At 37.8% G+C, this 24,595-nt stretch overlaps 1 protein-coding gene across 1 annotated transcript in view; it reads right to left on the bottom strand.

Annotated features, from left to right (window-relative positions):
* The window catches only part of kcnab1a (potassium voltage-gated channel subfamily A regulatory beta subunit 1a), a 166,794-nt gene extending 145,785 nt beyond the window's left edge, over positions 1–21,009 (bottom strand). The window contains exons 1-2 of the mRNA XM_067419095.1: positions 20,924–21,009; positions 18,333–18,422 (exon numbers count right to left, since the gene is read on the bottom strand). Of these exons, the coding sequence (XP_067275196.1) occupies positions 18,333–18,400 (68 nt within the window). The 5' untranslated portion in view covers positions 18,401–18,422; positions 20,924–21,009. The remainder of the gene's footprint in view (positions 1–18,332; positions 18,423–20,923) is intronic.
* Between the last annotated feature and the right edge of the window lie 3,586 nt (positions 21,010–24,595).

Here is a 24,595-nt window from a genome sequence, read left to right on the forward strand (position 1 = left end):
GCCCGTTGATCACGCCTCTTGTGGTCTGATTGGTTGAAGGACTATCCAATTGCATACATAGTCATTTGAATTATGCTCGTTGATCACTCCTCTTGGGCTGTAGAAAATACAGAGTAGACTCCACAGAACAATGTTAAATTTTAAATTGGGCTTGGTCTGGTGATTTTAGCCAGACAAGAAAATCGCCTTAAAATTATACGAACATCTGAGCGCAGAATTCCAACAATCAGAATCAAGTATTCCAGAGAGCTGTGCAATAAACTATATATATCCAAGAAGAAACCTAAGGCAAATCAGGACCCTCTTTTTATAAGTTAGCCATTCATTGTCTCTGTTTAAGCATACATTTCTGCTCCATTTCTAAAGCACAAATGATCAGTGTCTGAGCTTGAGATGCATTAATAAGGGTCGAGTTGTCGGACCTCACATTGTTATTTGCCTTTAAAGATAATTATCTGTAATTGCATTGCTACTTGGATTAAATGATCAAAGCACTGCTGGAAGGGTAATCATTTTAGGAGTTAAGGCCACTGGTGGTGTCATATATGTCCTTTAACTCACAGCTTTTGTTGTTATTAAATCTGATCTGCGTGAGATTAATTATGACTGAACACTTGCAGCTTATTAGCACTTTAATGTTAACAGCATGAGAAGAAAGAAATGCATGGTTTACTGCTGACAGAGGCTGCCATAAACATAAAACTATTAATAAAGGACTAAAAGTGATCAGATTGCTTTGGCAGAATTCCTCTATAAAACGTGAATAAAAGTGAGCCATTAAAGGGGGGGTGAAACACTCAGTTTCAGTCAGTGTCATGTCAATCTTGAGTACCTATAGAGTAGCATTGCATCCTGCATATCTCCGAAAAGTCTTTATTTTTTTAATAATTATATAAGAAAGATGCGCTGTTCCGAGTCTTTCCGAAAAAAGCCGAGCGGGTGGGGGCGTGTCGTGTGAGCGGAGCTAAATAATGACGTGTGCAGCAGCGCGCTGTGTGTTGAGTCGAGTGCGTCATCCCTAACAGCGGGAAAAAAACTTTATTCAAAATAAAAATATGGCTTTTAATCAGATACAGCCATACATCTATGATCCGGAATCAGACCCAGAGGCTGAAGTTGAACAGGAGCAGCAGCAAAAACGACTAGAGCAGGACGTCTCTATGTGGTAAGTTACAAGTTATACACTAACTATATAATATGCTTAGCGACTTGTGTTATTTACATATTTATACTTGAATTATATCGTCGTATTTTTGTCTTTGAAGGTGTACATGTGGGAAGTGCAGTTGTGCACGCGTGTATGTGTGTTTACGCGTGGTTTGTGTAGACAGTAAGCGGACTAAAAAAAACACAGACATTTGAAGCAGTCTCACTCACCCTTCTAACGTTGGGACTGCTCCATCCTTCAGCATTAGGCGATTGGGAAAATCCGGCGTCGAGCTGGGCCTTGTTTATGAAACAGTCGGCACCGAAATGCAGCGAACAGATATAAACATTCGCGCAACTCAGTTGCTGATCCGGAAAAGCAAATTACATCCACTGTTGCCTTAACGCGGGGTTTTGGGGAATCTGTGCAGGACTGTCTTGGTCTGGCAACCAAAAACGCACTTTTTTGGTGACATTGTTATGTGCTATGTGTAATTGTCACCTGTCCAGCATCCTACAAGCTAGCGCTTTGATGGGCGTAGGCTGTTGCTTTCGCTCTCTCCCTCTCTCTCTCTCACGCGCTTCCGGTAGAATTGTCCGTAAGGCCCATACAAGGAAATTCCGCCCCCATTAACGTCAAAGGGGACGCATGATCTCAAAAAACTTGCCGAAACTTATGACTAACCGGAAGTAGTATTTTTGACAAAGAAATACTCCCATCAAACGTCCACCTTAACTTTTGAAACTTTGTCTATGTTTAGTATGGGATTCCAAGTCTTTAACAGTGTAAAAAGATCAGTATGCATGAAACAGCATTTCACCCCCCCTTTAAAAACTTGAATTGGTAAGCTATAACCTACTCCGGCTCCAGTGTTTCTAGGTCACAGTAACTGATTACATGTAATCTGGATTACTTAATCAGATTCACAAATACAAAAATGAAGAACTTGTAATAAGGGTTGCAAAGGGGCTGAACATTTCTAAAAACTTTACAAAAGTTCTGGTAAGTTTCATGAAACTTTGCCACCCTACTGGTAATTAGATTACATTACATTTTAATATACACATGATCAGACTACAGTTACTTTTTTTTTTAAAATACATGTTATTTTCACAATGCCAGTAAATTATTCATAATTCATTGATTCTCCCTACTACTTCTTAGCTATCTTTTAAATTTGCTTACATACTTTTTTTATTTAATTAATAGCTTTACATTTACCCTCACAAACACATGCATTTCCTTCACGAACCCCAGTCTGAGAAACCCTGATGTAAAGTATTGAATGCAATTTATGTTGTTGGAATATATTTTCTTCCTCTTTCTATTTTTATATCAATATAAGGGATGCACAATATCTCAGCCACCATATCGGTATCGGTGTTTTTAATGCTATTGTTATCGGACCGATAATAGCATTTGACCGATATATTAAAGCTGATAAATAATGGATTATTTCCTCCAGACACTTCAGATGCACACTGTTCACTGTGATGTTTTTGAATTGCTTGAAATATGATTGGAATCACTTCAAAAAGAAAAATATAGTTCAGTGCAACATGTGCAGCGCAAGTCTGTCATGTAGACTACATCAAATTATAATGAGAACATCATAATTGTGAGCTTAGGACATGGCTTCTAATGTTGAGACTTTTGTTTGTGTAATCAGGCTCTCAAATATTATCCAAAAATTTGGATTTAGATTTATCGGCCAATATATCAATCATCGGCTTTCAAATATAAAGAATTGTAGGTTATCGATATTTCAGACAAAATTTTCATATCGATGCATCCCTAATCAATATGGTACAAGATTATCCTATTCAAATAAATGTTAAGTCAAAAGTAATCTAAAAGTAGTTAGATTATATTATCTAAATGTGTAATGTAATGGATTAAGTAATTTAGAATCAGTAACCAAACTACAATTTGTAAGTAATCTACCCAGCACTGTTTATCAGTCACACTATCAGCTTCAAGATATAGATGGGGTCTCGTTCACTAATAATTGCATGGATTATTTTTGTAAGTATGCACAGGCGCTCATAACTAGGGATGCACAATATATCAGCCACTGGCCGATAAGAAAATGTATCTGATATATTAAAGCCGATAAATAATGTATTATTTCCTTCAGTTGAGACAATTTAGGTGCACACTATTCACCATGATGGGTTTGAAACGCTTGAAATATGATTGTAATCACTTCAAAAAGGAAAATATGGTCAAGTCTGTCATATAGGCTACATAAAATTATAATGAGAACATCATTATTGTGTGTTTGGGACATGGATTTTAATGGAGAGACTTTTGTTTTTGTAATCAGGCTTTCAAAAATGTAAAAAAAATGTAAAAAATCTAAAAATGTGGATTTAGATTTATCAGCCAATATATTGGTTATTGGCTTTCAAATATAAAGAATTATCGTTTATCAGACTAAATTTTCATATCAGTACATCCCTACTCACAACACATGCTTACCACATGAATTTGTTCTTAACCTCATTCTAATGTTAATTGATTTGGAGTATTCTGAAATACTAATGTATATATTCTTAATGAGTGACCGCTAGCCCAAGGTTAGTCATGTGCATAAAATACGCCCCAACCACCTCCATATTAGCCTGACGTGGTCATACTCAATTCTAGTCAGAATATGAGTCTGAAACTGCTCCATTGGGCTGTGATTATGAGGCGTGTTTCAACCAAACCAGGAAAGACCTCGACTGGATAGACCTACAACCAATCAGAGCAACGAAGCGACGTCAACAGGGCTCAACTGCACTGTGTTGCCAAGTCCGCGTTTTTTTTGTCCGAATTTGTGAAGGTGATGCAGATATGAACAAGCTCTCCGTTTAGGATTCAAACAAATATAATCCAAGCCTCTTTGATAACGTGATGTTTACGTTACTGTTTATCATCTGTCCGTCATCGTCTAAAGCCCACCCTGATGATTTCATTGGTCCGAACATTTTCTGTTCGGAGATAATTACTCCTCTATGGAGCGAGCCCAGACCGAACTGCCCGACCTAAAAATGTTGTGGGCGGGGCTAGGTTCGGCTGGCATCCAGGCTACCTCCATATTTGAGTTTCTGCACACCATTTCCTTTTAGCTTTTTGTCCCTCTCAACAAACATGCTCTCTAAAGACGTGTTCTCATCTGAGAGCACACACAGCAATATCCTCAAGCAATAGCAAGTGTGCCATCCTCAAAACCAGTTCAAACGCAATGAACTACTTTTATTCAGACCCACACACATCATTAGCCACATACACATATCTGCATTGTTATACAGAAAAACCTTGCAGCAGAAAATACCATTTTAAAATGTATATTCATCTTATCATCTCAACACAAAAGCCACCCAGAGTATGTGATTTTAGTGTATGCGCGGTTTTAGCTGTTCTTAATTTTTTCCCATAAATTTGGAATTTGGTATAAACATTATTGGTGAATCATTATTTGTTCATTAAAAACATTTGTATGCAGTTTTCACACGCACATTATGCAACCACCGTTTCTAAAAACATACTTTAAAAAGAATGTTTACTCAAGATAAGTGTTTTCATTTTAGAACAAGGCTATAATAACCGTGTCATTAAACTTGGCAGATCAATCCCCCCATCAAAGTTCTCACTGCAACCACTTAAATATCTTTAATTGCCTTTTATAGATTTTCCCTACAGGCATTAAAACTTAACAAAATATTCTCTGAAGAATACAGACTTAATAACTGTGCCACAAAACATATTTCAGCAATTCACACATTACTCCAAAACCGATTAATATGTGTGTGTGTGTGGGGGGGGGGGGGGGATATCGATTTATATTACAATTATAAACATATGACAAAAAGAAACATTTTGCACCAAAATGCATCAGCAAAAAAAAAAAATTTTAAGAAATTCAATAATGAATATTTGCATCAATAGTGAGCTATAGGTATTTGGCTTCAGGTTTCAAAATAATACAATTTTCCTTTAGTAAATGCAAACTGAATATTTCTAGTTAATTATAAATGCTTATTGTCGTTGTAATTATAAAGCTGTAGTAAATTAGCACAAAACATGATGAGACTAAATATGCCATGCATCTCCCTGTCTGTCTTGTGCTCCACCTATGTCTAGAGACCTATTTCAGCAGATAAACTTTCAGCCATAAGAGAAACAGAATAAAAAGCGACCGCGTTCTCGCATAATACAACCATGGGCCTCTGGCTTCAAACCCATTAGCATTATCTGCATGCTTCATTTTCTTAAGGACATAAAAGCAAAATCAGCTCAAGGACAGGCTGCCAGAAGAGGTAAAAGAGATGTGTACGATGTATGAAAGGATTTGGGGTGGAACACACATAATATCAAACGTCAAAAAAGAGAGTTAGAAAAAAAAATTCCTCAAACGCTCACAAAAATCCCAGTTTTGGCCCTCATGTGGTGTGGGAATATCTAATTAACCAGCCAGTGCTGCATTATTTGTTGAATTCCTTAGGAAAATAAAAGCAAACAAGACTAATGTTGATGTTCAGTACAGCTATAAAATGAATGACATGAATATGAAGAGTACAGCTCAGATAATTTGGTCTTGAAAGAATTTCATGAGAAATGCTTGAATTTATATTGAAATTTTGTTTGCATACTTTCATATGATGAAATCTCAATTGGCTCTCATTGCGGTCTATGAGAAATAACAGGAATATTAAAGGGATAGGTCCACCAAAAATTTCGAAATTGTCATCAATTTACTCACCCTCATGTCTATGACATGACATTCAAAATGTTCATAAAGAGTCCGTAAAACTCAGCCATATGTGACACAGTCGCTTTATATGATGGACAGATTGAATGTAAGCTTTTATTTCTATATAAACATTGATCAGAGAACATAAACAGAAGCTCATATGTGCTGCGTAATACGAGAATGAACCTCATTGGTTCTTGCATGTCAAGTGAACAGGCTTGATCTTCCGTTTGTGAGTTGAACAATGTTTGTGAATAAAACCCTAAATTAAATATGTTCATCATATAAAGTGATCGTGTGTCTTCAGAAAATGTGTACTAAACCGCTTAATTCATATTGATTAGTTTTACAAACTCTTTATGAACTTTTTGAAGCATCATAGTGGTAGTTGCAAAGGTGCCCATGGAGGGACGGAAAGATTTAATTTAAAATATCTTAAAGGGGGGGTGAAATGCTGTTTCATGCATACTGATCTTTTTACACTGTTAAAGACTTGGAATCCCATACTAAACATAGACAAAGTTTCAAAAGTTAAGGTGGACGTTTGATGGGAGTATTTCTTTGTCAAAAATACTACTTCCGGTTAGTCATAAGTTTCGGCAAGTTTTTTGCGATCATGCGTCCCCTTTGACGTTAGTGGGGGCGGAATTTCCTTGTATGGGCCTTACGGACAATTCTACCGGAAGAGCGTGAGAGAGAGAGAGGGAGAGAGCGAAAGCAACAGGCTATGCCCATCAAAGCGCTCGTAGGCTGCGCTGCACAGGTGATGTGCACAATTAACAATGACATCAAAAAGTGCGTTTTTGGTTGCCAGACCAAGACAGTCCTGCACAGATTCCCCCAAAACCCCGCGGTAAGGCAACAGTGGATGTAATTTGCTTTTCCGGATCAGCAACTGAGTTGCGCGAATGTTTATATCTGTTCGCTGCATTTCGGTGCCGACTGTTTCATAAACAAGGCCCAGCTTGACACAGGATTTTCCAATCGCCTAATGCTGAAGGATGGAGCAGTCCCAACGTTAGAACCGCGGGCGGTGAGTGATACTGCTTCAAATGTCTGTGTTTTTGCCTATGCTCATCAAGTAGCCCAAACATGATCACGTATAGTTACTATATATATTACTATATATAGAAATTGATCAATGGAGCATGTGATGTGTAGTGCGTGTACATTTGTTTAGCTGGCCACTATATGTGTAACTTTATGTTTGTGTATTGTAAAAGCACTCAACAAACCACAAAGAGGGGGGAAATATGTTGAACTAAATAAGCGCGGCTCTTCATTCAAATGCGCTACTATTCCGTGTCTATCTATGTAAACACTAACTTAACCTGTCTACACAAACCACGCGTAAACACACAAACACACGTGCACAACTGCACTTCCCACATGTACACCTTCAAAGACAAAAATACGACGATATAATTCAAGTATAAATATGTAAATAACACAAGCCGCTAAGCATATTATATAGTTAGTGTATATCGTACCACATAGAGACGTCCTGCTCTAGTCGTTTTTGCTGCTGCTCCTGTTCAACTGCAGCCTCTGGGTCTGATTCCGGATCATAGATGTATGGCTGTATCTGATTAAAAGCCATATTTTTATTTTGAATAAAGTTTTTTCCCCGCTGTTAGGGATGACAGCTTTACGACGCACTCGACTCAACTCAACACAATAGCAGCGCGCTGCTGCACACGTCATTATTTAGCTCCACCCACACGACACGCCCCCACCCGCTCGGCTTTTTTCGGAAAGACTTGGAACAGCGCATTTTTCTTATATAATTATAAAAAAAATAAAGACTTTTCGGAGATATGCAGGATGCAATGCTACTCTATAGGTACTCAAGATTGACATGACACTGACTGAAACTGAGTGTTTCACCCCCCCTTTAATTTGTGTTCCAAAGATGAATGAAAGTCTTACGGGTTTGATGAATTAATGACAGAATTATATTTTTTGTTGAACTAACCCTTTAAAGAGAACTCGTCTCCAGTGGGAAATGTGTGATGTTAGTTTGCGCACAGGTGAGAATGTCAGTAATTCATGGAGCTTGAGGGTCAAAGGCCTGAAACTGCAAAGACTGCGGTGTTGACATGCTCGGGTTTCAACCTAACCTCAATCAGAAAGTAAGACAGAAAGAAGACGTGCGCTAAGAATAGAGATCATGTTTACACATACTTTCCCATAGATTATCAAAGTCTAATTCACACAGTCATAGGACAGCTGAGAATAACTGCAGGAAAGATCAGGGGTCTTCAACATTTCCCAGGTCATGAACTCATGGTAAGTAGAGACGTGACAGGGATGCGTATTAAATCTGGTCTATTACTTCATCAGTATATTTTCATATTACTGTACACTGCTCTTCACAATTTTGGGGACTGTACAATTTTTTTAAAAATGTTTTTAAAAGGAAACTCACCAAAGCCACATTTATTTGATAAAAATATTGATATTTTGATGATTATAATGTTCAAAAGAACAGCGTTTATTTGAAAGAGAATCTTTAGTAACATTATTAATGTCCCAACTGTCCCTTTTGATCAATTTAAGGCATTTTTGCTAAATTAAAGTATTAATTTCTTGTAAAAACAAATCATACTGACCCCAAACTTTTAAATGGTAGTTGCCCTCCCTTACGAAACAAAAATATATTGCAATATATTTGAAAATATCATGCAATATATTCACATATATGGGATTTAATATTTATATTTTCCAATGTATTGCAATATATTGAAAGCGGCAATCATTTGTATATTTTGCAATATATTGCATGAATATATAATATATTTTATAATACCATCAATATATTATTCAATATATTAAAATATATTCCAACAAAATATATTGGTAAATATATTTTCCTTTCGTAAGGGCAGGCTATTATTACACTCATATAATATTCATATACTTGTGCATTACATTACTTTCTACATTTTAATTTTGGGGACTGTACAATGTTATGTTTTGAAAGAAAACTCACCAAAGCCACATTTATTTGATCAAAATATTGATCTTTTGATGATTATAATGTTCAACTATGAAATAGAATATTTTGTAACATTATAAATGTATTAACTGTCACTTTTGATCAAACGAATACGTCCTTGCTGAATAAAAGTATTCATTTCATTAAAAAAACAAATCGTACTGACCCCAAACTTTTAAATGGTAGTGTATATACTAGTGCGCTGAGTATTATTACACTAATATAATATGCATATGCTTGTGCATTACATTACTTTCTACATTTTAATTTGGGAGGGGAAATAAAGCATTTTCATAACTTTATCTTTGCCTGAAAAATGCGTTTTTATTGTATATTTGTCAAACGCATATTTTCATTTTATTCACAAAAATTAGATACCTCACTGAAGACCCTGACCTGTTTGTTTTTAATGAACAAATGTCAGTCCGCAACAGCTTATTAAAATAAATGTACTAAAACACACTTTCAGGTTTTCATTACTTTGCTTGTGTTTTACTCACACACAACAGCAATAAAACCCCTCTGTGTTTGCTTTCTTACTTAAAGGGGTGGTTGCATGCGATCTGACTTTTTTAACTTTAGTTAGTGTGTAACGTCGCTGCTTGAGCATAAACAGTCTCTGCAAAGTTACAGCGCTGAAAGTTCAATGCAAACGGAGATATTGTCTTTTAAAGTTATGGCAGTTTATTGCCTACAAAAGCGGCCGGTTTGGACTACAACAAGCTTATTCCTGGGTTGGTGACATCATAAACCCTTGCCAGTCTCCGCAGATGTGACTTCTGCCCGTAATGGGAAGGGGCGTAGCGTTTCCGGACAACCTGTGCTTGGCACTTCAGCCAATAAAAATACAGGAAACTACATTTGGCCATCTGACCAATCTAAGACCATTGTGTTTTCCGGAGGGATGGGCTTCATAGAAGCAGAAAGCAAATGAGCCGTTCAGAGGACAGTGGAGACAGCGGTGTGGAATAAAGGTCAAACAAAAGAAAAACACGGCGTTTAAAAAAAAGAAGATTAAGACATGTTATACTGCACCCCATAAACACAACCAAGCCTAGAAAAAAAACACAGAACCACCACTTTAAGAAACGTGGAGCGAGACATAATCTTATACCTGAGATTATACACACAAAACTGCACCGGGTTTCTCGCACATGATATTCTCGCTGCTGCCCTTCGCTGTGCGTTCAGGACTCACCGGTAAGGCATGCCAGTCTCATAAGCAACACTATCTTCTCTGGCCCGGCCACACAGCTTATTAAAATAAATGTACTAAAAAACACACTTTCAGGTTTTCATTACTTTGCTTGTGTTTTACTCACACACAACAGCAATAAAACCCCTTTGTGTTTGCTTTCTTACAATGTTAAGAAACATGGAAAGAGACAGATAATCTTATACCCGAGATTACACACAAAACTGCACCGGGTTTCTCGCACGTTATTCTCGCTGCTGCCCTTCGCTGTGCGTTCAGGACTCACCGGTAAGGCATGCCAGTCTCATAAGCAACACTATCTTCTCTGGCCCGGCCACACAGCTTCAAGTACCAGCTGGTCTCCATCTCCCTGATGAGAAAGGCTCTCCTCGCCCGCAGCAGCGCCGCCTGCCGGATCTGAGCATGGCTGTCACGATTGCTCTCCTGAGAGCTGCGATGCCCGCGGTGCCCTGCCAGAGAAGCAGCTGACTGTCTGCGGTGCCTGGAGGGCTCCTCGGGGCCCCCGCGACCCACCGAACTACTGCGAGCCGCGATCATGGCCGACAGGGCCCCGGGGGAGCCCGTGGGGGTCTGGGTTTAATCACAGTACGCTGAGACCGCTCAATCAAAAGATGAGTAGCGTCCTGTCTGAGACTCACTCACGGTCAGAGCTTCCTGCTCTTTCTCTGTGTGTGTGGTCTTCTTTTCTCCAGGCTCTCTTATAACCTCTCTTCGTGCTGAGGATGAAACCAGATCTGGCTGAGCTCTTGAGTCCGGCTGTAGGGCTGGGCAGGGCCGGCTTGGGTTGGGCATGGCAAGCCTTGGATGTAAGTCAATGCTAGTTAACGTTACTGAAGAATTTAGTTGATATTAGTCCATTTGACTGTACTGTTGGATGAGCTGGACGTTGACGGCGCTTGTTCAATATTTGATGATCTTTACACAGTTATTGAACTTAAATGAATCAACACTGAACTGAATTGAGCTGAATAATGACTATAGTCTTTTAGAGCAGAATTTGTCTTGTGTATCACTCACTGTGAAGCTGCTCTGTATTGAATGAAGCGCTATATAAATAAGGCAAGTTATAAGGTGAGATTTAGATTTAAGTGTCCTCTATATGCTTTTATATGCTATACTCTATAATTCTGTCCAAACTAATTTTATTTAGGGAGAATAACTATTAAAATAAATAAATAAACCATTAAAATACATCAATTATAAATGCCATTACGGTCTACTTTCTCTTATATGTTCAAAGATGAACAAATAATGCAGAAAAATGTCTGCAATGATTAAAAACAAAAGTATTTTACCGTATATATAGTGAGAAAATGGATCTTACATTTTACATTGGATTTTACATGTTATATTATTTGTATTTAACATAATGTGGGGTCCTTTAACTATAATTTATCAGCTTATTTATATTAAATAACATTATATGGTCACATTTATCAACCAATACTGATATGTCTGACTGTTCTTCTTTTCTTTTCTTTTTTTCAAAAATATTAAGAAATTAATATTTTTGTTGATGCATTAAATTGATTAAAACAATGCCAGTAAAGACATAATGTTAAAAAATATTTTAAATAAATGCCGTTGTTTTGAACTTTCTATTTATCAAAGAATCCAAGAAAAAGTTTCCACAAAAATATTAAGAAGCAGCAACTGTTTTCAACATTAATAATTATCATAAATGTTTCTTGAGCATCAAATCATGATATTAGAATGATTTCTGAAGGATCATGTGACTCTGAAGACTGAAGTAATGATGATAAATTCAGCTTTGATCACATTACATTTTACAATATATTCCCAAATATTCCAATAATTATTTTAAATTATAATTATATTTCATAATATTATAGCTTTTACTGTATTTGTTTATCAAATAAATGCAGCCCTGGTGAGCATAAGGTTTTTTTCATTACCAACTCCAAACTTTTTAAATAGTGTGTATTGTGCACCCCCGTTTTTTGTACAATAAAATGGTCTACAATAAGAAAATCCCATCCCAATAATATGACCCACCTCTGATAAGCAATAGTAATATTTCCCCATGCCCTCCAATATGTCCTGCTGCAACAGGAAATATGTCAACAGACAGGAAAGAAAATTGCTATCATCAAACCATTTCTCAGGCTCTACATTCACCGGCCGGCACCCAGCAGGTCCCAACAATATCTCCTGATCTCCTCTCAGGCTGACTGTAGGCGCTCTGATGAAGCTCACTAAAGCTTACACTCACCAAACAAACAACGATCCAAACTGCAATCTTTTTAAACATTGACTTTCTATATTTAACCATTGCTGTAACAGTATTCGGGTCTTTGCACCATTTCTATCATGTCATAAGACCAGCGGTTTTGCTGCTCGGATGTAGGTTTAATAATGTGACAATATCCTTCCCAAGTGCAGCATAAGATAAGACTCGCTGTCTTGCAACCTATTCACTTTCACACAGACACACACACACACACCTGAACATCTGCTTCCTATACAAAAAGATAAAATGTATCATTGGAATGTTTTCAAACGCTGTGTTCGAAGCAATTAAAGACCCTTAAGGTTGTTTATAATCTGCCTAATGAATCCATGCTTACCTTAAGGGTCCAGATGAGAAATTATTCAGCAAATTGCTTGCTTCCCCCCCAAAAAAAATTCCCTGCCACCAAAATCAGCATAAAAAAATAATCCTCCCTCTGATTGTCAGCAAAAAAAAAAAGTTAAAATTTCCTCTCAAGTATTTAAAGACTTATTTCACGCTTGAGTAGAGGAGTTTAAAAGCAACCTGAAAGTCTCTCACCTAAAGGACATCCCAAGACAGGCTCTCTCAATCAATTTCAGCAATGTGCCCACATACATGCCAATGGGCGCAAAACAGGAGTGATCGATGTTCTCCGAGTCCATCAAAGCTCCTGTCAGAGGTGTGCCAATGCTGATATCACATTCAAGCAGAAAAACTACAGCAAAAGCACAAAAAAGGAGGCAATGAGATGTGAGCAAGTGCCTAGCTACAAACCGGTTTGTTGTTCACCACAGCAAATATGATATTTATGCACATTATACGCAAAAAGCTCCGGTATCACCTTGATTAATCACAATCACTTAGGAATTAATGGGTAATCAAATATGAATTTTAGAGTAACTCAATGCCGCTCTATCAGATATTCTACACACCCCACAGGCCTTGATCTCACGGGTCACATTTCCAAAGATGAGTGCTATTCTTAATGCTTAATAATAGATAGGGGTAACGTCTATCTGGTCTGGCTGATGATTGGGGTTAAGAGTATATGCATGTGGGTTTTTGGTTCGGGCAAAGTGGTTTGCGAGATGGAAAGTGAGAGCTAGAAGCTGAAGAAACCAGAACCCGGTCGAGTGGACCTTGGAAACCGGAGCACAAGTAGGTCAGTGTTTGGCCCGACGACAAAGGTGAGAACGCTGCCATTCACGTCTGAAGCATATCTAACTCCTCTCACGCTATGGGCGAGTGTGAAACAATATGCTGAAAATATAAAGCTAAGACAGTCATCCACAGGAACACTCATATATATGGGGGCAAAGGTGAAAGTATTTGTGACCAGTATCCAGACAAGGTAACAAAACTCCTCCTCCACTGGTGATCATTACATCCATCACCGAAGGTTATGACCTCTGACACTGCTACAGTTGCTGTGCCATTGCTCAAATGCTATCGCAAAGCCTGTTACTATGACATCAAACACAACATAGATCACAATTACACTCACGCATGCAAACAAAAAACCAAACAGACAGCTCTGAAAATGTATATGGCCCTAGAGATACTACAGCTCCATTCACTTCCACAATCACTTCCATATCATTCTGGAAAATATATCTGTTACTTCTCATGAGGCTATAAAAGTGGCCTCTGAAATAGAGAGATGAGATACATGACTTAAATTGACTCTGTCATCCAGAGGAACGGCTCTGACTTTACATGATTAGACAAATTGAGAATTTAGGAATCAGCTTTAGAAGTTGTAATTCATATACATAAATAGACCAAATCATTGAATATAGGTGTACCAATCACTTCCACGGCCACAGGTTTATAAAATCAAGCACAAGGCATGCAGATGCTTCTACACACATTAGTGTAAGAATGGGTCGCTCTCAGGAGCTCAGTGAACTTAAGCGTGGTATCCTCATAGGTTGCCACCTGTGCAATTTGTGAAATTTCCTCACTACTAAATATTCCGTGCTCAACTGTTAGTGGAATTATAACAGAGTGGAAGCAATTGGGAACAACAGCAACTCAGCCACAAAGTGTTAGCCCAAGTAAAATCACAGAGCCAGGTCAGCGCATGCTGAGGGTCACAATGCGCAGAAGTCACCAACAGAGTCAGTAGCTTCAGATCTCTAAACTTCTGTGGCCTTCAGATGAGCTCAAGAACAGTGCGTAAAGGTTTCCATGGTCGAGAAGCTCATCCAAATCTTACATCACCAAGTGCAATGCAAAGCGTGGGATGCAGTGGTATAAAGCACACTGCCACTGGACTCTAGAGTCGTGGAGACGTGTTCTCTGGAGTGACCAATCATGCTTCTCTGACCGGTAATCCATCACAGAGTCTGGGTTTGGAGGGTGCCAGGAGAATGGGACTTGTTTGACTGCATTGTGACATGGGTAATGTTTGGTGGAGGGGGGATTATGGTGTGGGGTTGTTCTTCAGGTGTTGGGCTTGGTCCCTTAGTTCCAGTGAAAGGAACTCTTAATGTTTCAGCATACCAAGACATTTCGGACAATTTCATGCTTCCAACTTTGTGGGAACAGTTTGGGAATGGCCCCTTGCCGTTTCAACATGACTGCGCTCCAGTGCACAAGGTGTCGGTCCATAAAGACATGGATGAGCGAATATGTTGTGGAGGAACTTGACTGGCCTGCACAGAGTCCTGAGCTCAACCCGATAGAAGAGCTTTGGGATGAATTAGAGCGGAGACTGAGAGCCAGGCCTTCTCGTCCAACATCCGTGCCTGACCTCACAAATAATTTTCTAGAAAAATGGTAAAACATTTGCATAAACAGTTGAAGCTGTTGCTGCAAAGGGTGCACTAACTCCACATTAAACCCTACAGATTCAGTCATTAAAGTTCATGTGCAAGTTTCTTTTGGAAATAATTTAAATGAACACTTTTATACAGCAAGGATTTATTAAAAGTGACTGTAAACAGATTTATAATGTTACAAAAGAGTCTATTTCTTTTGAACTTTCTAATCATTCAAAAAATCCTAAGACATTTGCACACAACTGATTTCAACATTGATAATAAACATAAATGTTTTTTAAATGTTCTAAATCATCATATTAAAATGATTTCTGAAGGATCATGTGACACTGAAAACTGGAGTAATGATGCTAAAAATTCAGCTTTGATCACAGAAATAAATTACATTTTAAAATATATATAGCAACAATAGTAAAGGACGAGAGAATAGACATTTGTGTGTTTATGTTTGTGTGGCAGTTGTCTTTGAGAAACTTGAGGTCGGTGTGGCGCGCAGGTGATGCTTACTAACACTTGTGCCACGAGACTTACTCCATTCCCAAGGCTCTCTGCCTCGTCTTGCTTGCCACATGAACCTACTCAAGAGAGTATGTGATTTCGGACGCAGCATACATATGCCACAGCTCCACACAAGGCGACCCGACTTCAAGTCCCGCTTCAAGGTCAGGGCTTTCTCAAACCAACATCAAAGTTTTTTTAGCAACTTTAGATTCTAGTTAAACGTACAATTCGGCACAGAACAGATGGCTACACAGTAAGGTCTCATATCCTGCTAAGTACTATGTTACTGAGAGTTAAAAACTATGCATCACTCTAACATTGCAATGAATGCGAGAGGAAATTAAGCAATGCTGAGAGAGAAGAGACGGTGAAATATAACAGGGTATAAGGAATTAAAGATAATGAGAGCAATAACTTGAGTCATGATTATGAAAAAAGGATAAAGAGTGAATCAGGGGCTCGATCTTTGACTGAAGTTTGAATGAAGTGATGCTAAAGAGAAAATCTTCCAGATTGAAAAGGAAAAAGTGAGTGCTGAAATCCATTTTCTTTCTATCAAACTTGCTGTAGTCAGTCCCTGGACTCAACACTTATGACAGTTTGGCATTGAAATGACTGGTCGTGTTCTTGTCTTTAACATGCTGTGCTTTCACTGTGCGAGTGGGGGTCGAATAGGTCACTCAGTCTGATATAATTCATCAAGCCAAATAACACTGAGTCATAGCCAGGAGAGCTTCAATCATAATTGTCTTGGTCCCAAGGGCTCTCATTCAGCCAAGCGATTTTATTTCAGTTGTGAAGGATGAAGATTAAAATGAAAAAGGGTGTGGGGGGATAATGAAATGACGACTGCCTCTTATCTAAAGGAGCTGAGGGAACTGAGTTATCTCTAGTGGATATGAAGAGCAGAAAAAAAAACACAGCAGTTTCCAGAATTAGTGCACATGAGGAGGCACCAGAGATAAAGGAGCAAGGACCAAGACGTGTACACAAATGCCCAAAGCCCTGCCCTTCCATTCGAGAAATGGTAAACTGATTCTTCTCAGCCACTGTGTAGCACAGCTTTCCTGACAGTCTGGTGTCTAATTACTCCAGTACGCCATTCAAACCAGACAGAACAGCTGCTCGCAGGCTCCAGATCTTTCCACACACACTATTTCTTACTTTCACACAGGGTCCAAATCTAACAGGGATTAGGTGAGTAAATAAAACTGTTACTTTGCAGTTGGCCACTAAAGCCCCTTTCACACTGCGATTCCGGCAAATACACGGATAATGCGACCCAGCATTTGTTCCCGGGCCGCTAGATTTGGTCCATTCACACTGCCAGCGAAATGCCGTAATATGTGCGCTTTCACACACAACGCTTAACGGTCCCGGGTCGAGTTGACACGTGACATCCTGATGTGACGTATAATGGCGAGCGATCTCAGCTTCAGCGCGGATAGTAAGGAGCTCCGTGGTCTCGACTTGTGTCCAGTTTGCGCACATTTCTGCTTGTTTAATTTTAGTTTCTTTTTGTATACGAACACTCTCTGCGTTTAAAACACCGACGAGCTCTTCTGGCACTGCAGGGCTGTGTTATTGAAGAAGCAAGCTCTAGGAGTCGCACGATAACTACGTACACGTTGCGGCATTAGTTTCGGCTTTTGTTCACACAGCGCTCGTCCCGGGTCAAATACCGCAATATTACTAGGTCCCCGACCCGGGTCGAATTCGGTAATCAATCCCGGGACGTGGTTGCTTTCACACAGAAGGCGACCCGGCAATGTTCCGGGAATATTGCGGGTCCGACGTGCAGTGTGAAAGGGGCTTAACTAATGTCCTACACATCCACATGGATTCAGTATAAAAGCTTATTGTTCATCAGATCAATTGTAGTGAAGTGTACATGCACTTTAAAGTTATGCTAACAGAATTCAGCCTATAATTTTATTTTAGATGCATGCTTGGATCATGTTAATTCATATGCAATTGAATCAAATTATATTTTGATGGTTTATGTTGTTACTTAAGGTTTTATTTTATTTTCAATAAATGAAAAGCAAAGCCACTGCAATGTGAATGTGTGCATATTTTAAATAAAAAATATTGTTTGCAAATAGTTGCATAAATAAATTCATTTTTATTTTACATTTTCCAATTAACTTACTGGTTTGTAAGTCAATACGTGATTCAAAAGCCGTTAAACTAAAGTGACAGCATGTGCGTTTTGCCCCTTTTCTCTTTTCCGTATTTCTCTTTCATTTATGTTGTCTGTGTTTTACAGCTTCAGTAATTCAATATGATGTTTATCTGCTTAATGTAAAATTATTAGTTCTGTCAGTTTCTCTGAAAGAGAGAGAATGGAGTGAAATGACTGCCATCCAGCAGTCAAATCACATCACATCACTGAGAGAAGAGCAAGTGAAAGTGACCATCATTGGGCAGCTCCTCCTGCTGGACAAAGACAGACTCTCTTTAAACACTAATCTACCATGACAGCAGTTGAATGTAGTTATCAGCTCCGCTCATCTGTCTCTCTGTGCAATGAAAGCATCCCAAAAAGAAAAATTTCCAAATGGCAACATTTCAGGAATGCATATTGCTTTAATGCAGATGCAGAGCCTGATGCATCATGTAGCACTATGAGAGTTTGCTCAACAATATTCAGTGCCTTTACAGCAGCAGATGTTAGATCTGACCATGATTCATCAAAAGGATTGTTTTTACTCACCTGTAGGGCAGTTTTGAACTTCTGCGACATCTGTCAGTGTCATCTGTCCTATCTCGGCCTGCCTCCATTTTATCTAGATATTTCACACACCTGGAAAACATTAAAATGCAATACTCTAAGACATAATGTCAGTCTCTCAGAGCAGTTCCTGTCAGCAGAGAAAATGTGTTTCCAACAATCTGTTGATGATCATCTACTTGGTAAAGTACTTGAGCTTGATGGATGGCTATTGAATTTATTTTTAACTATCATAAAATATAACAAAGGTCCTATATATATATATATATATATATATATATATATATATATATATATATATATATATACATACATGTATGTATATTAATTTTAATCATAAAATATAACAAATGTCCCCTATATATATATAAATTTTATATTTAAAATTATTATTAAAATAATATTTTTTAAAAATTAAAAATAAGTTCAATACCCATCCATCAAGCTCAAATACTTTACTAAAATAGATAAGCCTTATTCATGACTTATTTACACTGTATTCTCATGCTAAACATGGCCAAAGTAAAAAATAAAATAAAAAAACGAGTTGGAAATATGACATAAGAGCATTTCTGTTCCAAATACACTCCTTCAGGATTCGCATACGTTTTGAAAAGTTTTTTTTTCCGAGTATGTCCCTGTATGATGCCATAAAGGGTGGAATTACTTGTATGGGCACTTCTCCCGGATGAGCGCGCACACAAACACACACATCACCCAGAGCGAGAGGAAGAGCGCTGTTATTTTGTTTTTAGACCACAAAATCAACAATGTCACTAAAGAAGTGTGTTTCTGGTTGTGAGGAAAGATCACCTTGTTCAGCTTCCTAAATAACCCAGCGTTAAGGGAACAGTGCACAGTTTGTTTTTGCCACGTGGCGAAGTTGTGCAAGTGTGTTTGTTTGTTCCCGGCGTTTGGGTGACGGATGTTTTGACAAAGGCCCAGTTCAACGCTGGATTTGCAGATCATTTGAAACTGAAAGATGGAACGGTCCAGCGATAAAAGCAAGGGGGTAATCTAGCACTCGGAAAGCGTTCCACCCATAGGGCATCGGCATCACCTGCTGTTAGCATCCCATTGACTCCCATTCATTTTTGAGTCACTTTGACAGTGAATAACTTTACATCTGAAGCGTTTAAAGACTCCATTTGTCCATTGTTTATTTGTAAAGAAACACGACAATGCATAAAAGGCTCCATTACCTTGTATCTTACACTATCGGCCCGTAGGAGCTGTTTTTGTAAAAATAGGCTAACGATTGCGTCATAACCAACGCGACTCTGTCGCACAGTTGAGAAATTACCGTATAGACCTGAGGAGACGCTCACAGGCAATCTTTTACTGTCTGAGACAGTCGGGGGGACGTGGAGACATAAAGTCTGATAAAGTCAAGGGAGAAGAATGGGGGAAGCCCATAGTGAGCCAAAAGCAACGGGACAAAACATTTAACCAACGTGATTCAGATTTCAATTTCCACAACTACTAGAAGACTTACAACTGTCAGACTGGTTGCTCAAGTCACATCTACATCCTCAAGCTAACCCTAACCCTAACCCAAGTCTGAGCCTGCGCAGTTCGCTCAGCCATCAGGAAATGAGTGCTTCTAATTGACTTCATCTTCTGGCGTTGAAGTCTATGGGATAGCTCTGTCCATTTCTTTTACTGTCTATGGATAAAAGATCCCAGTCATGAGTTGAAACCGCTTGTGCGTGACTCTTTAGCTCTGCCCCCTGCACACCTCCACAAGCTCGGCTGTTTTCTGAAAGAATCGGTACAGTGTATCTGTCTTTTATTAATCTGATTAACATATCTTCAGAGATATGAAGGATCAACACTACTCTAGAGATACTCAAGATTAACATGAGACTGGCAGAAACCCTTTCGTGTAAATCAAACAAAAAGAAAATTACTTCCTGCTCTTGACTCAATTTAGCTTTAATAAGAATATATGTATATTTAATTCATACAGTGAAAATTATGCAATATTTTATTTTTACATTTGATTATTAAATTTCTGCTCTAATTCTAACTACATGTTAAAAAAAAAACTATTGTACCTGAAAAACGTATACATACTGATATATTGTACTTGTCTTATTGTTTGCAATTTGCTTCTTTTTTTTTCTTTTTTTACATAAGAAATTAGATAAAATAACACAAAATATCTATATTGTTAATGTGAAATAAAATGTATTATATTCCAATTTGTGCAAAATAAAAATTGAGACTTGTGGTGTGTACAAAAGTATAACTGAAAAATGTTTAGCAATCTTAGAATAAACACACCTCAACCTTTTAGTTTTGGCCTCCTTTGGGAGGGTTCAAATCCCCCACAAACTACCCTAATACCCTACAACTCTGTATTTTTGACCCTGAGTTCATAAATACATAATCTGACAGGTTGGAGAAGAAACCCCGCAGATTCACCGTGAGCCGAAGGGTAACCCCTGACATGAATCCCACCATCCAAAATAGTAGCATGCGCCTGCATCCCAACACTTCCCCTTGGATTGCATCCATTATTAATCTCACCCCTTTATTCACAAAGACCTGATGAATTATTAAAATCATACCTTGACAGGTTGGCCAGTTTGCTTTCATCACTACTCAGTGTTTTCAGTGGTCAGTCCAGAGTTGAATGGCCGCTTGGCCTTTCTGTGAAGATCATATTTAAGCATTATGTTTACACCACAACCACAGTTACCCAGGCACACATACGTAAACACACACACACACACTACAAAAGTCTTTCTCAAGCACGCTGGGCTATTCCTCACTGAGGGTGTGTTGTTACACGTCCAATTATAGAAAAATATCATCACTCCACTGGGCATCTAGAGTGGCATCAAGTGAACTATGCAAACTCATTCTCTGACACACCATTGTAAATAGTATTCATACTTTTTGGGTTTTATTTAAGTTGGATCCAAATATTTGACAGCACTGTGAAAAAAGCTTGTATTTTGCTAAAGGAAAATAAAATGATGTTTGACTCAAATGATTCAAACGATTAAAACTTTGTTTATTTTATGTGATCTCAGACTTTTAGACCCCAATGTATAGGCTATGTTTTAAATGTTCACCCTTATTTTTGGATACTTTTTATTCTGCTATATCTAATTTATTTTAGACACAATTTTGGCCCACTAACGGCACACATTTTGCGGATAAACATTGTTTTGGTTGTGCTTCGGCTCTGTGACTGTGCAGATGAATATGAGCCTTAATGTAACGAAACTGCTCTGAGACAGAAGGTTGGAGATCCAAACGCAGTATTTATTGAAGGGTAATCCAAAGTCGTAGTCCATTGAACAGGCAAAAGGTCATAACAGGAAATCAGTCCGAAAAGGCAAACAAAACAGAAGGAACAGGCAAAAGGGTAATCCACGGAGAAGGCAAGAAATCAAAGACCAAGATACATGAAAACAGGGAAACGCTCAGAAATGCAGTTGTGACACTAAACAAGACTTTGCAATGAATGACAGAGAACACCAGGCATATATAGGCAGAGGTAATGAGGTGATGAGACACAGGTGTAAACAGTAAGTGCTAATGAGTCCGGGGAAAGGATTATGGGTAATGTAGTTTGTGATGGAGTGACAGTCCGTGGTGGAGTGCCCTCTGGTGGTGATCACGAGCACTCACACTGATGAAAAGTGACACTTAAGATAATGACTTAATCAACTGTTAGACAGCTATGTCAATTTATATGTTCAATAAAACACCTTACTCACCTGTTGTGTAATTAAAATCATCTCTGAGCCACTTTTACATTTCAAATCTCTCTGTTACCTCCAAAAAGCCAAGCCAATATTGATTCTTGTTTTATCACGAGCTCTGTCTCCTTCTGTTTTTTCCAACAGAGTCTCCTCTGTTACGTTTGTTTAAAATGTGATTGTCTGGAGATTGCAGATTTAACTGCTTCATGTTAAAGACTATATAAAGATGGTTCACTCCTATTATTACTTATTATGAATGGGAGAAACTGCTACACGCAATATATGGCGGAGAATCGCTGATTGGTAACGTTAAAGGCATTGTCAACCAGCGGTTCCCATAGAAACATCATTCACATTGGCTGGACTAGCCTGAAAAAATAAGTTTAGCTCTTTTTTTGAGGACAAGAAGCAACATTTATGAGACCGTCCATGTCAGATGTTGTTGCAGATTTGTAACATGTTATTTAATTGTGAGTTCGGCAAGTATATTTCAGGATTCTCCCATTCAAATGTATGACTTAAAATAGCTGCTCTGACACGTAACAAATATTGACAAACTTTTCTTTAAAGGGAAACCTTTCTTACTTGTTAAGGACAACTTACCCCCGGCACTTCCACACCAGACACACAGCAGGAGCACCGTTTCTCTCTTTACGGATATGACGAGCCACGCACAAGCGATCACGTAAGCGCAATTTCCCGCGAAAACCAACCCGATCAGTTCTAAAATATATAAACACTTATAATAGGCTTACCATAGTGAAACAGGCTAAGACAAAAACACGCTTTAGAAGAATTTATGAATGACTCATTATTTACTTCTCTGAACAAAGAAAAGTTAGTTAGAGTTAACATATCTAAAATTGTCTGTGGAATGTTTTAATCACCAAATTGCTAGTCACACTGTCTAATAACTGAAGAAAAAATGAGTAGGCTATATTGAAACAAGACATTGGTAGTTTATTGTAACTTTATTTTATGAATAAGATAAAGACAAAGCAATACATAATTATTATTGTTTACGAGCGACTCAGTGGAGTCCTAAAAATGAGCTCAGTTTACAGTAGATGCAGTTTGTGTATGATGGCTCCCATATATATAAAACACACCCAGTCTAATCAAAATGTGAATTAATAAATAAATGAACAGCATAGTTTACAGATTTTTCAAAAAAATATACTTCATTGTATGTTAGCAAAACTATTACAATAATTCTTGTATATAACAACTGAGAACAGCTAGGACAGTTTAATTCATGTCATCTCAGTTTATGAGCTTCCACTGCTTCCACCTGCTGGCAGACATCAGCATTATATTTACTCCTTCGTTTCCATGCTTTTAAGACAAAAATTTGGCTCTGAAAATAAGCTTTTTTTAAATGATGTAATCAATGCATTTTTTCATGTAATTTAAACAGCTAAGCTACACTAGTCATAAAAACATCCCTGAGTGCAAACTCCTGCTTATTTAAAGGGGCCATATGTGTCATGTTTGCCTTTATTTGCCTTTTTTCAGTTTTCCCTGTCTATTTGAAATATAATTAGTGTAGGTTATGAAAACTGCCCTCTTATCAAAAGAGACAGGTTTCACATATATTCAGATGCATTTATGCATAGTGTTTAACATGGATTTATTTGTTTATTTATTAAGTTTTGTGCCTTTCTTCTAAAGTTTGATATTTTAACTTTTTGTTTGCTTCTCCTTTATAATTGGTTCAGCATTAGATCTTTAACTGTTTAAGGTTTAATTTATTCAAACTAAGCTCCAAAAGTGATCTTCCCCAGCTTTATGATGTCAGATAAAAACATGGAAAGGATATTAACTTGACAGCAAACACACAGTCAGATTTAAACTGCAGAGCAAAGAACTCTCCCTCATTTCACATGTAAACTTTTTGCAGTTTAAATAAATAAATAAAAACAGCCTGCTATGAGATAGAGATGGCAAAAATGGTCATAAAAACAAAATTGTTTTATACATAGACATCATATTGTATGGTAAGTATCATACGACCCCCTTAAAATCCTTTACTGTTATTCCAATTCTGTCTTTAATTTAAATTTACTTTTAAAATCCAATATAATAAGCAGGGCTCGACATTAAGCCTTGTCATGTACTAGGGTCATTTTGTAATCAACATGGCTGAGTGTTGCTTGTTTTAGTTTACCTTTGTTCTTATCTTTGGTTATTGTTTATTTTATGTTCTTTTGAGTTAAATATGATGAGTATCATATCATAAACTGGGTTTGATGGAAATAGTAAGTTTGACAATAAGGTTTGAGTATGTGTAAATCTGTGGAGGGTATAATGAGTGAGAATGGGTTTAACAAGAAGGCTCCAGAGTAAAAATCAGGGAATAGTGATTAAAATGGATGTGAACGTGTTTGAGAAAGAAATGAAGGAGAGGTGTTCTAATAAAGATGGTACATGTATGTAGGCTGTAAAACTGAAGGATGGTTTATTTTTATATCAGACCATTATTGTGGATCTGACCATTTTATTTTATCTTATTTTTTATTATTATTA

This window comes from Pseudorasbora parva, chromosome 16 (assembly GCF_024679245.1).
Source record: "Pseudorasbora parva isolate DD20220531a chromosome 16, ASM2467924v1, whole genome shotgun sequence".
Taxonomy (NCBI): domain Eukaryota; kingdom Metazoa; phylum Chordata; class Actinopteri; order Cypriniformes; family Gobionidae; genus Pseudorasbora; species Pseudorasbora parva.